Source organism: Peromyscus californicus, unplaced genomic scaffold (assembly GCF_007827085.1).
Source record: "Peromyscus californicus insignis strain IS unplaced genomic scaffold, ASM782708v3 Scaffold_5__1_contigs__length_169319896, whole genome shotgun sequence".
Taxonomy (NCBI): domain Eukaryota; kingdom Metazoa; phylum Chordata; class Mammalia; order Rodentia; family Cricetidae; genus Peromyscus; species Peromyscus californicus.
The window spans coordinates 8,404,393-8,420,771 of record NW_026294573.1 but is presented as its reverse complement, the minus strand read 5'-3'; the positions used below and the strand labels follow the sequence as shown (position 1 = coordinate 8,420,771).

General features: G+C 51.1%; 1 protein-coding gene across 1 annotated transcript in view; it reads left to right on the top strand.

Annotated features, from left to right (window-relative positions):
• Positions 1 to 8,885, top strand: part of Draxin (dorsal inhibitory axon guidance protein) — a 35,087-nt gene extending 26,202 nt beyond the window's left edge. Inside the window, exons 6-7 of the mRNA XM_052718683.1 lie at positions 1,147 to 1,236; positions 5,039 to 8,885. Coding sequence (XP_052574643.1) covers positions 1,147 to 1,236; positions 5,039 to 5,151 — 203 coding nt within the window. The 3' untranslated portion in view covers positions 5,152 to 8,885. The remainder of the gene's footprint in view (positions 1 to 1,146; positions 1,237 to 5,038) is intronic.
• Positions 8,886 to 16,379: the final 7,494 nt, after the last annotated feature.

Genomic DNA, 16,379 nt, shown 5'->3' with positions numbered 1-16,379 from the left:
GCAGGATGGGTACAGGGGTCGGCTGTTTGACTGGAGTCTCCCCAGAGCAGACTCGGAGGTGAATTAGAAGCTGTGGTGGGGTAACACCTGTCATCACAGTGCTTGGGAAGTGCAGGCAGGAGGATCAGGAGTTGAAGGTCATCCTGGGGTACACAGGGAGTTGCAGGCCAGACCTTGTCCTGGGGGATGTTTATCTGGGGTGTTGGTGGTAACACTTATTAAAAGCAAGAGAGGAGACAAGTTGACAGAGAGACCTCAGGCCTGATGTCATGCTGGCCCAAAAGGAGCCGGAGAAAAGCCTTGCCTTCTGGGAAGCCGCGTGCTGGGCAGAAGTGGTGGCCCTGGTCTTGGCCGTGCAGGAGCTGCTGGTCTTTGGAGCTGCTGGTCTTTGGAGCTGCTGAGGGAAGGGGTGGTTGGGACATGGGACAAGGTGGCCCCTGAAACCGTTCACAGCAGATCAGTGATTGATGGCCCTTTTTGCTACCAAATAATGAGTGCTTTGGGAGGTGGGGGCAGGGAAGACTCAAGTGGCCATCTCCACGCACCACATCAGCAGGACAGTCTGCAAAATGGTAGCCATTTTGGAATTGTAGAAGCAAGATGCCAGCCCAGACAGGCTGTCTGTTCCTACATCACTGTCCACACTCTGAGTGTGAAGAAAAGACAGGAGTCAGAGCCAACAGGACGGTACTTGGAAGCTGGCTCTGTAATGGGCAAAGAGCTGCCTCAGGCCTGCCTAGGATATCCCTGCAGCCCCCCAAGGCTTCAGTTTCCCCATCTGTCCAAGAGGACGTTGGCGTCCATGATCCCTAAGGCCCCTCCCAGCTCTCAGCTGGCTCTACCTCTGGCACCCCTCGCTATTACAACCCCATCCCTGGGAGGTGAACCCCACACCACCTTTGACCCTCCCATGATCAATCACGTGGCCCAGCTGGGGAGGCTTGGGTCTGTGCCACCTGCCCCCGGGGATTTCATCCACGACATCCCGCAGTAGTTCCAGCCCGGAGCCTTGCACACCAGATGGCCTCCCAGGGCCTGGTTTGCCACACGGATGATGGATCTCCTGTCCAGTGGGACTCCGTGCAGGGCGGTGGCGGGGAGGATCCGCTCAGCTTGGCTGACCACGTGTGTTTGCTATGTTGCCAGGAACTTGCTGCGACCTCCGGGAACATCTCTGTACGCCCCACAACCGCGGCCTCAACAACAAATGTTTTGATGACTGCATGTGCATGGAAGGTCAGTCTGGACTCTGGGAGGGGGAGAGCCCCCTCCCCACCATGCTCCCAGAACTGTGAAGCCTTTGTTGTCCAGTCAGCTCTGCAATGAGCGGGGCATGAGGTTTCCTGGCAGAGGGTGGATGTGATGGAGGGGCCTGGGGAGAGGGAGTGGGTAGGAGAACCCCCTGGGAGCTGAAGGAACAGCTTTGCTGGGGCCTTCCAATCTGTCAGCTCAATGCGTCTCCATTCCTGGCATCGTTTCTCAGATTTGTGTTTCTCACCCCTTGAAATACAAGCTGGTGTGATCTCTCAGGATCAGGAGGGGGAGCAGAGAGGAGACAGGAACATATCTCTTTAAATAAGAGCCAACCTGAGAAGACTGGCATGTTCTCAGCAGAATTCTAGATGGGAGGCTTTCCAAGTGAGACGGGGGGGGGGGGGGGACAGAGAACTGGGTGGGACTGTCAGCAGTCACAGGGAAGGGTTCACTGGACTACCGGTTTAACGGCCCTGAGCGCCCGCCTCAAACGGAAGGGTGTGTGTGCCCCGTGCACACAGGTGCCCACTGGTGCCTGTCCCATGCTGAGTCCTTTCCTGCCTGGAATCTTCAGTCATCCCTGGAAGGGAGGTTTTATGATTCCCACTTCGAAAGTGGGGTGAGGTGACTTACTCAAACACATATTTAGGAGGAGGGGGCGTGGAAGAACACCTTGTTAGTAGAGTGTTTGTCTCAGCAAGAACAACGGTGACGAAAAGTCCTGAGGCAGAGCTATGCTGAGTCTCATAGGCAGGCCTCAAACGCACGATCCTCCTGCCTCAGCCTCTCAGGCAGCTGGAATTAAAGTCTGCGGCATCGCTGATGGCTCTCTCCTTCCTTCTTCTTCTTTGTTTTTTGGATTTATTTTATTTTATCACAGGAAAAAAGGAGAGGAGCGAGGAAGAGAGAGGGAAGGAGAGGAGAGGAGGGGAGAGGGAAAAGGGAAGGAAATGAAAAAGAAGGGAAAAAACTGCCTGTGGTGGTATATACTTGTAATCCCAGCACTCGAGAGGCTGAGGCTGGAGGATCATGCGTTTGAGGCCTGCCTATGCAACTCAGCATAGCTCTGCCTCAGAACTTTTTTTTTTTCTTTAGACAAAGTCTCACTGTGTAGCCCTGGCCATCCTGGAACTTACTATGTAGACCAGGCTGGCCTTGAACTCACAGAGGTTCACCTGCTGGGATTAAAGGCATGAGGCACCATGCTCAACTACCTGAGAACTGCTCTAAAAAGGACTTGTTAGGTGTGGGAGTGCATGATTTTAGTCCTTGCACTCAGGAGGCAGGGGTAGGTGGATCTCTGTGAGTTCAAGGCTAGCCTGGTCTAAATTGTAAGACCCAGACTCTAAATAAATAAATACATAAATCACCGAAGTCATAGCTTAGTGGTAGAGCACTTGCCGGGCCTTGAGTTCAGTCCCCTACCCATATGGTCAGGGATGGTCTGAAGAGATGGCTAAGTGGTTAAGAGCACAGTCCTCATCTGCTCTTGCAGAGGACCCAGGTTCAGTTCCCTGAACCTAAGCTCAGGACCATCCATGACTCCAGTTCCAAGGGACCCAGTCCCCTCTTCTGACCCTTCACAAATACGCACATGGTACATATACGTACAAGCAGACCAAACACTCAGACTCAAGATAAATTTTACTTTTTTGTTTGTTTGTTTTGTTTTTCGAGACAGGGTTTCTCTGTGTAGTTTTGGTGCCTGTCCTGGATCTCGCTCTGTAGAACAGGCTGGCCTGGAACTCACAGAAATCCACCTGGCTCTGCCTCCCAAAATTAAAGGTGTGTGCCACCACTGCCTGGCTCAAGATAAATTTTAAAGAAAAAATTTCAAAGAGAAATATGGAGGAAAAATAATTCTACTTCTGTCTTCTGAGAATCTTCAGACCCACACTACAGTAGGCATAGTATCATGAGCCCCCTGGTTCCCATCCCAGAGATTCAATAAAGACCAACATGTGGCCATCCTGAGTGGGACTGTCACCTCCACACACTTCCCTTGTTTCAATATGATCTTTATGCATTTATTCAGTATTTATTTCAGCACACACCTCTGAGAGATAAGCGCCCTTTTAAAAACAAGGTGTCTACATTGCCGAGACAAGCGATATTCAGCCTGCATTCCGGGCTCTGAGGGCAGATTCCTCCCTTAGCTACTGTGTGAACCCGAGCCACACTCCAAGTCTAGTTCACAGTAATAACAGAGCCTGCACCTTCTCCACTTCTGTGTTACATTCCAGTGAAATGAGAGGTCGAGAAACAAAGCCATCGATAAGCTGCCTCTGGAGTCAGGCGCCGGGCTCACGCCTGTGATCGGCACTCCAGAGGTAGAGATAGGAGACTCACGGGTTCAAAGTCATCCTCAGCCACATAAGGAGTTCTATCCAGGGCAGCCTGGGCTAAAGAGGGTATTGTATCCATCCCAACCACCCTACACTCACCCACTCATCCCAGAAAAAGAAAAATGGGAAAGAAAAAGTCCCCGGAAAGTCATAACGGCTGTAGAGAAAGCCTGAAAGGTTGGTAGGTATTCTCACAGGATGTTACAGAGAGTCCTTGGGAAGAGAGGAAAGAGTGGGAGATGGAGGTTGAAAGAGAGCCCAGGGCTCTGGTAGGAGGCAGAAGGAAAGGGACCTTGGGCAGGAGCAGCCTGACTTGGCGTAGAGTGACCTGGAGAAGGTTATAAAGGAGATGAGAGAAGCTTCGAGAAGAACCACACTGACTTTGTTGCTCTCATTTGGATTTTGTTTTATTAGCGATTGGAAATCCACGCTGAAGCAGAGGAGTCACGTGGTCTAGCCTCTGTATTTAAAAGATCTTTCTGGGGCTGAGGATGAGACTCAGCTTAGCTTGCCTAGCCTGGGTTCTATTGCCAGTGTGAGTTGGGTGTAGTGGTCCATGAGTACAGTCTAAGCACTTGGGAGGCAGAGGCAGGGCGATTGGGAGTTCAAAGTCATTCCCAGTTGGCTAGTCTGGGATGCATGAGACCCTGTGTTCCCCTGCCAAAAACTGCAGGACTGGGGGCAGTTGAGGACAGGGAGCAGGCTGGAAGGCTAAAGAGGGTAGAGACTGACCAGGGTTAGAATGTGCTGTAAAATGCTGTTGCCTGTGTTCAGAGCATACGCCACTTCACAGAGGAGCAGACAGGGCAAGCCTTTGAGTCCTGGGCTCACAGTCCTTGGACTGTGATCCAGCCCTAGCCTGGTAAGGGCGCTGTGGGGGGCTCTGAGGAGTTAAACCTCCTCCCGAGGGCCTCAGATGGCAAGGTGCTCACCCTGCTTTCTAGGAATCCCTAAGGTGCCGACATTCAGAGCCTAATTGTGTCCTCTTATACTGTAGCCTTGGCTGGCCTCAAACTCACAGAGATCCCCCTGCCTCTGCTTCCTAAATGCTGGGATTAAAGGGTGGGCTACCATGCTCAATTTTTTTTTCCTAAATAGGAGACAAGATCGTGTGTAGTTCAGTGATAGAATGTGTGCTTAACATTCAAAGCCCCAGATTCAACATGTAGGTTTTGCTTTGGTTTGTTTGTTTGTTTGTTTTGCTTTGCTTTGCTTTGAGTCTATGTAGTCCTGGCAGACTAAGCCCAAACCTGCTGCCTCAGTCTCCTGAGTGTTGGGGTTACAGGCCCGTGCGACCAACCCAGTTTCTTAAAACTCTTTTCAAACACGGTGGGTGGTGTGGAGGGGCTGTAGGATGAGAAGCCTGTGCCGGCTAGAGGGGAAGGAAAGGGAGGGGACAGTCACCAGCAGGCATGACATCCTTGCCTCCTTCTACTCAGGGTTGCGTTGCTATGCCAAATTCCACCGGAACCGCAGGGTCACGCGGAGGAAGGGGCGCTGCGTGGAACCTGAGACAGCGGACGGGGACCAGGGATCCTTCATCAACATCTAGCGCCGGAGTGGTGCCTCCCCACCGGCCGGGGGTCTGAGCCAGGGAGGGCTGGACAAACAAGACCGCGTTAGTAACTAGCTCCGCTTGGGGCTGAGTCGGGGAACCAATGGCTGAGGCTGCGGATGCAGGCCCAGTACACTCACCCCCAAGCTGGAGGACAGCTTGGCTGAGAGCAGCTGTGCCTGCCATCCCCGGTCAGACCCACGCAGCTCAAGGATCCTGCGCTCTGCTCTACGTGATAGCCGTGTTGAGCGCGCCCTCTTCTGCTCGACACCAGCATTGCAGCAGCTTCAATTTGGAAAATCAAGAGGTTTTGCCGGTTGGAAAGGGTTGGAAAGAGAGAGGACAAGACGGGAGTGGCTGTGGAACGCTATGTCCCAGGCAAACGCCAAGCACTGCGTTCATTTTTACTGAATTTCCACAGAGACCGTGGCAAGAGGCCACTGAAGCACTGAACTGCAAGACTTGTGCAAGGTCCCGCCTCATCCATGATCCTCCATCTTTGGCCGCAGATACACCATGACTGTCTTCCGCCTTTCCCAACAGAGGCTTATCATTTTTTTTTTTTTTTTGAAAGACAGAGTCTCACTCTTTGGCCAAACTGGCCTTTGGAAACTCAGACAATCCTCCTGCCTCAGTCTTCCAAATGCTGGGATTACCAGGCGTGAGTCAGCATATTTGGCAGGTGTATTATCTTTAAAAACAAAGCATAAGGGGGTGGGGTGTGGCTGAGTTTGTAACGTGCTCGCCTCAGACTCATGAACCCTGGGTTTCCACCCCCAAGCATGGCGTCAATGGCGGGAATAGGCAGGAGGATGAGAAGTTAAAGGTCATCCTTAGGCTACATAACAATGTGAGACCAGACTACAGGAGACTGTATCTCAAGCAAAACAAAATAAGCCATTTGCCTAGCCTACACAGGGCCCTGGGTTTGGTCCCCATTCATTCTCCTCCATTCCCACTTCTTTCCCCTACCCCCCTACACTCGGGAGCTGCTTTCCCGTGAAGAGCGATCCCTGTGGATGGGTCCTTCCCTATGTCGGGAGCTAATCACAGTCAAGAAGTGACTGAGGGAAACTAACTTTCCTGTTGTGCCCATGGCCCTGGTCATCCAGCCCTGGGACACTGGGTCACTCCTTCCTAAATTGTCCTCAGAGCTTCTACCTTGCTGGAAAGACACACATACTTGTCACCATATGTTCACAGTGTTTGGTGATTCCCAATCTTCCCGAGTCCATCTCTGAACCCCACCTCTTCTCTCCAGCAGCAATGCCCCTTGGAAAGTGGGGCCACCTCGGAGACTGGTGCAGCTTTCATGCTCACAGGCTAGAACCACGATGATAACCTCACTGTTATCGTCACCACCCGGAATATGTGTCCCAGCAGATCTGGTTCCAGGAGCCACCTCAGGAGAACCCTTTAGATTCCTGTACCTGACGTCTTCCCCCTGGTCAACTTTGGCAAAGGAAAAAAGCCTTCACTGCGCCAGCCCTCCCCAGCCTGGACCACATCCATGGGATGCCAGAGCTGTTGACGGCTTTGGGGTAACCAGTCTGGTCCAGGGGTCAGGCACCAAGGAAAACAGGCAGATCTAGAAGAAATCAAATACGCTTGTTCTTGTTTCCCAAGTTGGGTCTGATAGGCCTGGGAATGGGGGGCAGGGCCAAGATCCCGGAGGATCAAAGTGGCAGTGGGAAAGCAAGTCCTAATACAGATTGATTTTCCTTTTTGTAGTGCCAGGGCCTTGCACGTTCCAGGCAAGTGCCCTGCTACTGAACTACATGCTAACTGGTCTGCTCTTCAAAGTCTCCAAGGCTCCCCAGGGGGCTGCCATGGCAGCCAGGGTGAGAGCGTTGGTGCCCAGCCCTCCCACCTGCGGCAGCCGGCGGCACACCGCTGTAAACAGCCTCTTCCTCCCCTCACACTTTGCTGACCTTGGGAAAGCTGTTTTACGGTCCCTGTGCCTTGACTTTTTTCATCTGTGAAATGAAAATGCCTGATTCTTAAAACAGTGCCTGGCCCCTAACACACACACACACACACACACACACACACACACACACACACACACACACACACACCCCTAGAGTACCAGCTAACAAACTTCAGCAGGCCTTCTCTTCCACAGTGATTCATCACATACCCAATGATGCTTTTTTTTTTTTTTTAATGGTGTCTCACTACACAGCTCTGACTGGCCTGGAACTCACCATGTAGACCAGGTTGGCCTGGACCTCCTCTGCCTTCCAAGCTGGGATTAAAGGTTTGCTCCACCATGCCCAGCTCAGGATGCTTTCTTTGGTTGCTCCAAAATGCACTTCACAACAGACGTAGTGGCGCGTGCCTTTAATGTCAGCATTTGGGAGGCAGAGGCAGGCGAATCTCTGTGAGTTCAAGGCCAGCCTGGTCTACAGAGTGAGTTCCTGGACAGCTAGGGCTATGTAGAGAGACCCTGCCTCAAATAGATAAACAAACAAAAACAAAGTGCACTTCACAAAACCAAGTCACGGCTCTGAAGAAGCATGTGGATTCCCAGGCTGAGGCAGAGCTGAAGGAGCATGTGGCTGCACAGGTTTGTGAGAGTAAAAGCAAACTCTGGTGTGGAGCTAAGCAGGGGCTAGTAACTGCCTCAAGGACGCTCTGACAGATCCCCACTGTCTCCAGATGGGGACATTGTCCCTGGACTCTGTCTGGCAATATGAATGGTGGTTTCCATGGCTGGTGGAGAGGGACTAAGGGGGCTATTTCAAAGGAAAATGACATCATCTGCCCTTTGAGGAGGTCCAATTCCAAGGCCACACCCTTTCTCCTGCTGAGATGGTGCAGAGTCCCTCCCCAGCCTCCTTCAGTCTTTCCCAGACTCCCTCTGCAGCTGCTGACAATGAGCATCTATGTAACCTGCAAGGAGCATGTCTAGGAAGTAAGGAACCAGGAGCTCTGGGTGCCGGGAAAGTGGGGTCTGGAGAGGCCAACAGCTGAGGCTCCTTTGAAGGTTCTGGGGGCTGGACTACATTAATCCTGGCCCTCCATGGCAGACTTCATGCTCACAGACCATAGTGAGTGTGTGCTTACAGGCCATAGATATTGTGTGCACACAGAAAAGGGGTGGTCAGGGTGAGCAGGCTGCATACAGAACAAGGGGTTACCCTGCAGGGAGTGGGTTTCCAAATCCCCCGGAGAGCAGGTGATCTGGGGCAGATCTATGGTCGAACCACCCCTGGTTGTGAAGGCCGAGCATCACTTGGGAGTCTGGTAGAAGCACAGAACCTTGGGCTTCACTCCACACCTACTAAACTGTAGTCACAGGAGTGGCCCCCGGCATCTGGCTTCTAACACATTCTTCAGGGTACTCATGGGTGTGATGGGTGTGAGGGCCACAGACGGAAGGCTGATGCTGGCGGAGGGACATTTGGACAGTTCAGCACTCTTGCATTCACTATGGCTTGGCGACTCTGAGGTCTGTTTCCTGGCAACTTACCAACAAGGACAAACTCCACATTCCAAGGCCTGCCTCCTGAGCTGTCATTGGCTCTGCTTAGAAGACACCAGGTAGGGCTCCTAGGCCTGGAGCCTCCATCATTGGACTTTTGTACTCTTGGGAAATTCCTTGGAGGGTTGTAGCTCCTCCTTGAAGTGTGGGAGTGACTAGGGAGGGGTACTATGCGTTGGTTTATTGACGCCATATTGCATGTATTCTCTGAGCTGTAAATAAAGGGGTGACCATTGCTAAGCGACTTCTTGACCTTGTTCTTCCAGGAAATGGTCCATCTGGCTGGCAGGGAGCATTGTCAGAGCCTTGAGAGGGGACCCTAAGCCTTGTACTTCCATTGTCATTTCATATTTATTTGATTTGGTTGAGGGCTGCTCTGAGCAAGCAAGGTGAATGTGGTTCTTCCCTCACCTGGACCTCACCCATCACTCAGGTCCTTTAGTTGGATATCAAGGTCTGCAGGGTTGGAACAGCTGGGGTGCCAAGGGGATTGAGAGTGCTGGTCACCACAGGCTGACAAGCAGCAGCTGCAACAGACACCTGCTTCAGTGTGGTGCAGGACAAAACACTGTCAGCTCCGGCGAGGCCTGGGAAAGCTCAGACGCCATCTTTTGGAACGCTTGTGTACTATTTGTGGTGGCCTGGTTTGCACCTGAGAGAACATCTTATCTGGGTACCATTCCTGCCAGTACCACCCCAGTCTGCTCACTGGTCTGGTCATCCAGAGCAGTTCTGACTCCAATAGCAATGGCTTTGGTATCCCAAAGTGAAGGCTGAGCCCAGATATAGGCAGACTTTCCTTTCCCACCAGTCAATTCCTAAATAACCACACAGAGACTTAATATTAAATATAAATGCTAGGCCGATAGCTTAGGCTTGTTTTTAGCTAGCTCTTATAACTTAAATTAACCCATTTCTATTCATCTATGTGCTGCCCCAGGCTCATTGACCTCATCTATGCACTTCCCACCCTGCTTGCTCTGCATCTCATGGTGTCTCCTCCGACTCTACCCTTCTCCCCAGCATTCTTTCTGCCCTGAAAATCCTGCCTAGCCATCGGCCAATCAGCTTTTTATTAATATTGAGAGCAATATGTCTTCACAGAAGGATTATTTCACAGCACCCGGACACTTTTGGAGCCTGATATCCTTGCAAGATTTCTCTGCCCAGCTGTGCAGAGTGGATGGGGACTAGCTTTCCCAAACCTGAGGTTTCTTAACCATGAGCCCTTGCCAGCCAGCTCCAGACACCTTGGGTTTCTGAACCCACAGGGCCTTTGGCTCAGTGTCTCTAGAGTGCTCTTGGGATTCAGCTTGTTTGATTTTAGGATTGCAGAGTCCAACACCAGACCTCTCTTTCTGTGCCCCTGCCCAGTGAGCCAAGATACTCCAGCTGAGGTTGGTTCTAGGGGACCAAATCCAGATATCCTACAGACATCAAAGACCATGCTCTCTCTGTCCCAGGTCTTCAGTTCTGCCATTAGGTGGCATGGAAGCAGATGCTGTGTGCCAATAAAATTTGATTGACATAGAAGAGTAGTGGGCGGGATTTAGTCTATAGTTTACTCAGCCATCACTCACCTCTAGTCAATGGCCGGGGGAAAGGCCTACGGTTTTCTAATATGCTCTCTGTCCTGACATGCCAACTTAAATCTGTTTTTAAGATATCAGTGACCCCGAGCTAAAAGACCAAGACCAGACAAATCTGAGGCCACGGGAGTGTCAACAGCCTAGATACAGGCCTCAGAGGTCAGGTGGCTGCACTGGAGGCAGATCTGTTGGTTTGCTAAAGAAGCAGAAGCAAAACTAGGCCTGATGGCTCAATGCTTGCAATCCCAGTACTCGGGTGGTGGGGGATCAGAAGTTCAAGGTCACCTTTGGCTATATAATGAGTTTGAGGTTAGCCTGGACTTTGTGAGACCCTGTCTCAAAACAAAAAATCTGAAAAAAAAGATAAAATAAAAACCAACAGGTATTTATAGTCACATACTTTTAAATGGCTATATGTTTATATAGCGTACATATATGTATCTGTGTATACATATCAACACACACTGCTTTGCTTTATTTTAAGCACTTGGCTGTCTAGTCTGTGTGGACTGGCAAGCCCACAATCTGTAGAACAGGCTGGCAGGCCAGAAACTGAGGCAGAAGTTACTGCTGCCTGAGGCCAGATTTCTTCTCTGAGGCCTCCATTTTTGGTCTTAAAGCTTTCAACACACACAAAAAAATCTGCCCATCACAGAGGCTCCCAGGGTTTAGCTCCCCAGCCTATCACGACACCTGTGACAGTTTCTCTGACAGGCAGTGCAGGTCTGAGCTTCTTTGCTCTGTCAGCCACCCCAAGCTTTGGGTGGCGCCAGCGGCTGATGCTATTACCCACGTGGGCTCCTGCACCTGGAGTGCCCAGGACATGAAATCCCAGTCAGGGCTGGGATGGGCTGAGGGCAGAGTGAGTGGGTAGGAAATGACTAAACATTTTGTTCCTTTTCTATCTTTATCTTCCTCTTATCCCTGCACCACACACGTGGCATACCCTCCCAGGTGCATGCAGGGGACCAGAAGCGGGACGCCTGGGCTCTTTGGATCCTTGCGACTGGTCAGTGCAGCTTTGTACATGTGGTCCTGAACTGTCTTCGCGTGTCCTCGACTTTAACCTTACGGCAGTGCCTGGTACAGAGAGGTGATGCACTCTTGCAAACCCAGCCGTGGCTCCTCTTTGTTGAAGGAAGCTCCCACCCTCCATGTAACTGAAAATGCTGAGAGCTTCTTTGTAGAGAAGAGAAACTGAGTCTGTCGGCGGTGGCGCACACCTTTAATCCCAGCACTCGGGAGGCAGAGGCAGGCGGATCTCTGTGAGTTTGAGGCCAGCCTGGGCTACAGAGCGAGTTCCAGGGCAGGCTCCAAAGCTACGCAGAGAAACCCTGTCTCGAAAAACCAAAAAAAAAAAAAAAAATTGAGACACAGAGAAATACAAGTCTCTTCTCCAGAGTGAGACCAAGATAGTAGGTGGAGCTGGAGTCTTTACTGGAATCTGACTCTAAAGCCAGATCCTATGTCTGTAAGCCGTTGACCCTCTCAAACGGCACCAATTCACTAAGCACCTACTTAGTGATCACTGACACATACCCACCACTCCCCAGTAACCCGGAGTCCCACCTTCCCCCCCAGGCTTCACCAGGACCTTCCTCCTGGGAGGCGCTTTCTACCTGGTGAGATGTGAAGGCCTCTCCTTCCCACTTCCTCATTCCTCTCTTATCTCAGGCTCCAGCATCGTACCACACTGTGCAAGGAAGGTAAACCGCCTAGAGACTGTGGCAACAGATACAGGGAAAACAAACACCCAGAGAAACTGGCGGCTGGTGGGTGTCTTGGGGTGATAGGACCGGGGTCACAGCCGCCCTTGTGTGTATGCAGACAGGGCCCTCAGATGCTCCCAGAAATGGAAATTCCAACACCATCCATGCAGAAAGATGGGGGGGGGGCAGACAGAGGAGAGGCTGGGGCCTGGGATCCTGAAGCTCAGCAGAAACTTGACAGGCTAAGGGAGGTTGGAGGAGCAACCGGCCTTCAGGGAGGGCTTGGTACAGGGGCAGGGATGCCAGTTAGACAAGATGGTCAGGACGAAACACAGGGAGAACAACACATCTAAGCACACACATATATTTATGCACACAAGCATTCACACACACACACACACACACACACACACACACACACACACACACACACGCACACACACGCACACACACGCACACAGGAGCATGGGCACCTAATAAAAGGGAGCACCATAGAACAAAGAACTGGAGAGCAGGCCTCCTTCCTCCAGGGCAACAGCCTCTGTGTCTGCTTTCCTGATGGCGGGTTTCCTGGAATACAGAAGGGCAGAGGCGATTTTCCCACCTGCTTTTTCCACCAGGCCTTGGGGTGGGTCCCTCACTGTCTGATTTGAATGCTCCGGTCCCTGGAGGGACTAGGTGACTGGAGAGGCCCCACCGGTGGAAGCCTCACTCCTGGCAATATGAAACTGCTTTGGCTAAACTGCACTGACTCCGCTCTCGGATCCACAACGTAACTAACAGCAGGACCATCGCCTGGTCTCTCCACCTTCACATTGCCTGCCTCCTCACTGTGGCTCACCTGCTCCCTTCTGCACACAAATCACCCCAGGATAGCCTATCTCTCTCTTCCCTTTCATGAAACAAAGACAGGAGTAACCCAGGTAGCTCACTGTCAGCTTTATTTTTTAGATTTTTTTCTTTTATGTGTACCAGTGTTTTGCCTACATGCATGTACATACACTGCATGCATGCCTGGTGCCCAGGAAGGTCAGAAAAGGATCCCTTGGAGCTAGAGTTACAGATGGTTGTGGGGTGCTGGGCACCAAACCCAGGTCCTCTGCAAGACCAGCAACATCTCTCTAGCCCCTCACTATCAGCTTTTTATACTGTCCTATTCCAGACTCTCCAAGAGGCATCTAAAATGTCTTTTTCAGGGATTCTGATGCGCCCTCTTCTGGCATCCTTGGGCACTGCACACACGTGGTGTACAGACATACTGGTAGGCAAACACCCAGACACATAAAACAAAAATAAAATCTTAAGGGGTTGGGGATTTAGCTCAGTGGTAGAGCACTTGCCTACCAAGTGCAAGGCCCTGAGTTTGATCCTCAGCTCCAAAAATAAATAAATAAATAAAATCTTAAAACAACAAAGGACAGCTCTGCCTAACCGTCCATGCTTTCTCCAGTCCTGTCAGACCTGAGGCCAAGAAACCCAGAGCCAGTGTGTCTATGAAGATTAGTACCATAGGGAAGGAGACTGAGTCCAGTGGAGTCCAGTGGCAAGGCATCCCCTGTGCTGCTGAGCGGCAGGACTCTGCCCTCTAGGCTCTTCTCAGAGAGGCTTCTTGTCGGTCCCCACTTCCTCACAGGCATGTGTGCCCTTTGATGGAGCTTGGGTTTATGTTCTCTGCTGTTTCTTCCAGCTTGCCTTGTCCACTTGGGAAAGGAACCGGCTGGGACTCACATCCCAGCTTGTGTCTCCCTACCTCACAGAGCACAGGACAGCTGGAGTCGTTCTAAAGCCCTTTTCCATTTGGAGCCTTCTGTAAGCCCCGCATGTCTTAGACCTGATATCACTGCCCCATTTAGGGTAAGTGACTCACTCAAGGACACAGACACCCAGGGGAAGAGGGACAGGGGTGGGGCTGGGAGGTGGGAAAGCAGCAGGAATTCAGGCCTCAAAATTCCCAGTGCAGAGAATGTTCCCATACCTTACACAGCCTTGAAATTTGTTCTATAAACTTACAGGACTGTTAACCAATAATTTAAGAAATTATGAAAAAAAATCTCCAGTGCAACACTGTCCCTCCACAGGGTAAGTCCAGCTCTCTGGCTTGCTGGTAGGAGAGCATCTGGGCATCACTTCCCCACCCAGCATGTATTTAGCCTTCCTCTTCAATTCGGCGGGCATTTCAGTGTGCCAGGAATGACGAAATGCCAACAGACACTATGCTTCCCACGGAATAGAGGGACAGCAGTATAGTCATTACTGTATGCCAGGAGCTGGGTGGCCTGGTACCCTGCCCAATGACCACATATGATCCTCACAACACTGCTCAGGAGGATCAAAGTTCAAGGCCAGCGAGCTGACTCATCAAGTAAAGGAGCTGGCTGACAAGCTGAGGACCTGAGTTTGGTCCCTGGAACCCTTATGGTAGGAGAGAAGTGACTTCTGCAAGTTGTCTCCTCCACACACCTGTGCTGTAGCATTCACACACACACACACACACACACACACACACACACACACACACACACACACAAATAAATGTAGTAAAAACCATTTTAAAATTTATCATATTGAGTTCGAGGTCAGCCTGGAACTCTATCTCAAAGACACAGAGAGAAAGTTAGAGAGAGAGAGAGAGAGAGAGAGAGAGAGAGAGAGAGAGAGAGAGAATTTGAACTTAAATTTCAAAAACACATTCACTAAATGGCTGGCTCTGAAGCCTTATGGAATGTGGGGGGCATTATTCTTCCACAGCAGGAGCAGGTCATGGCAGGACCCCGGCTCCTTTGAGATCAGTCAGCTTCCTTCTCCTTTACGCACTCAGTGCACACCACCCCAGCTGCCCTGTTAGCTGGTTCCTCCTGTGTCCCCTCCCACCTCTGGCCGCAGCTGCCTGGGAGAGTGGCGGCGGGGACTGTCCACAGCCCTGGCCTGGCTCCACCCCTTTCATGCGGGCCTGGCCAGTGTTCTCTGTACAGAGCGACCATGCTTTCATGACAGCCAAAAAGCATGACATATACAGTTAATCCGAGGTCTGCACGACACGGGAGCTTTCAGAAACAGAGGCCCAAACATCCAGGGGAGCTGCCTGTTTTTGTGTGAGGTACCTTGAAAGCACACAGTCATGTAGGGATGTGACGGGAAAGCCTCTGATCTACAGGACAAACTAAGGAGGCCCTGCAGGGCCTGTCTGCTTAGCTGCTTCTTGGCCTCTCTGCAGCATTCCTCCTTCTGCGTGTGGGGCAGACCCTACATTGCTTTGTTTGTTTGTTTGTTTGTTTGGGGGGTATCTTAACTGCTTTTCTATTTTTCTGTTTTTTAATTAATTAATTTGTGAATTATTTTTTTTTCATTTTATATACCAACTGCAGTTCTCCCTCCCTCCCCTTCTCCTGTCCCCCCACCACTTCCTCCCCGCCATCCACTCCTCATGGAGGAGGCAAAGCCTCCCTTGGGGAGTCAACACAGGCTGGCATATATAGTTAGGGCAGGACCAAGCCCCTCCCCCCTACATCAAGTCTGAGCAAGGTATCCCACCATAGGGAATGTTTGACTGCTTTTCTATTGCTATGAAGAGACTCCAGGACCAAGGTGACTTAGAAAATGTTTACAGGGGCTCATGATTCCAGAGGGTTAGAATCCATGCCCATCATAGTGGGAAGCATGGCAGTAGGTAGGCAGGCATGGTGCTGGAGCAGCAGCTGAGAGCTCACTCTTGACCCACAAGTTGGGAAGAGAGAGAGAGAGAGAGAGAGAGAGAGAGAGAGAGAGAGAGAGAGAGAGAGAACTGGGAATGGTGTGGACTTTTGAAACCTCAAAGCCTGCTCAGTGACTTCTTCCAACAAGACCACACCTCCTAATCATTCCCAAACAGTTCCACCAGCTGGAGACCAGGCATTCAAACATAAGTCTATGGGGACTTGCTGTGGATTATGCTCATTGTTAATAATAAAGGTGATTGGCAGATAACTGGGCAGGAAGAGATTGAGCATGCGAGAGCCAGACTAGGAGAATTCTGGGAAGAGGAAGGGTGGAGTCAGTCAGATGCCAGCCAGCCACTGAGGAAGCAAGATGTGCAGAAAATGAGGTTAACAAGCCGTGAGCCAAGTGGCAAAGCATAGATAAGAAATATGGGTTAATTTAAATGTAAGAACTAGCTAGTAATAAGTCTGAGCCACCAGCCAAACATTTATAATTGATATAAGCTTCTGTGTGTTTATTTGGGACCAGGCAATCAGGACAGAAAGGCTCTGCCTCCGTTACATGGACCATTCTCATTTAAACCACCACAGGGGAACAGGGTTTCATTTAGCCAGGCTGGCTTTGAACTCCTGACTCCTTCTGCTTCTACCCCTTGAGTGAGTGCTGGGATTACAGATGCATGTTACTCAGTTTATATAGTTCTAGAGATCAGACCCAGGGCCTCATGATGTTGAGCAAGCACTC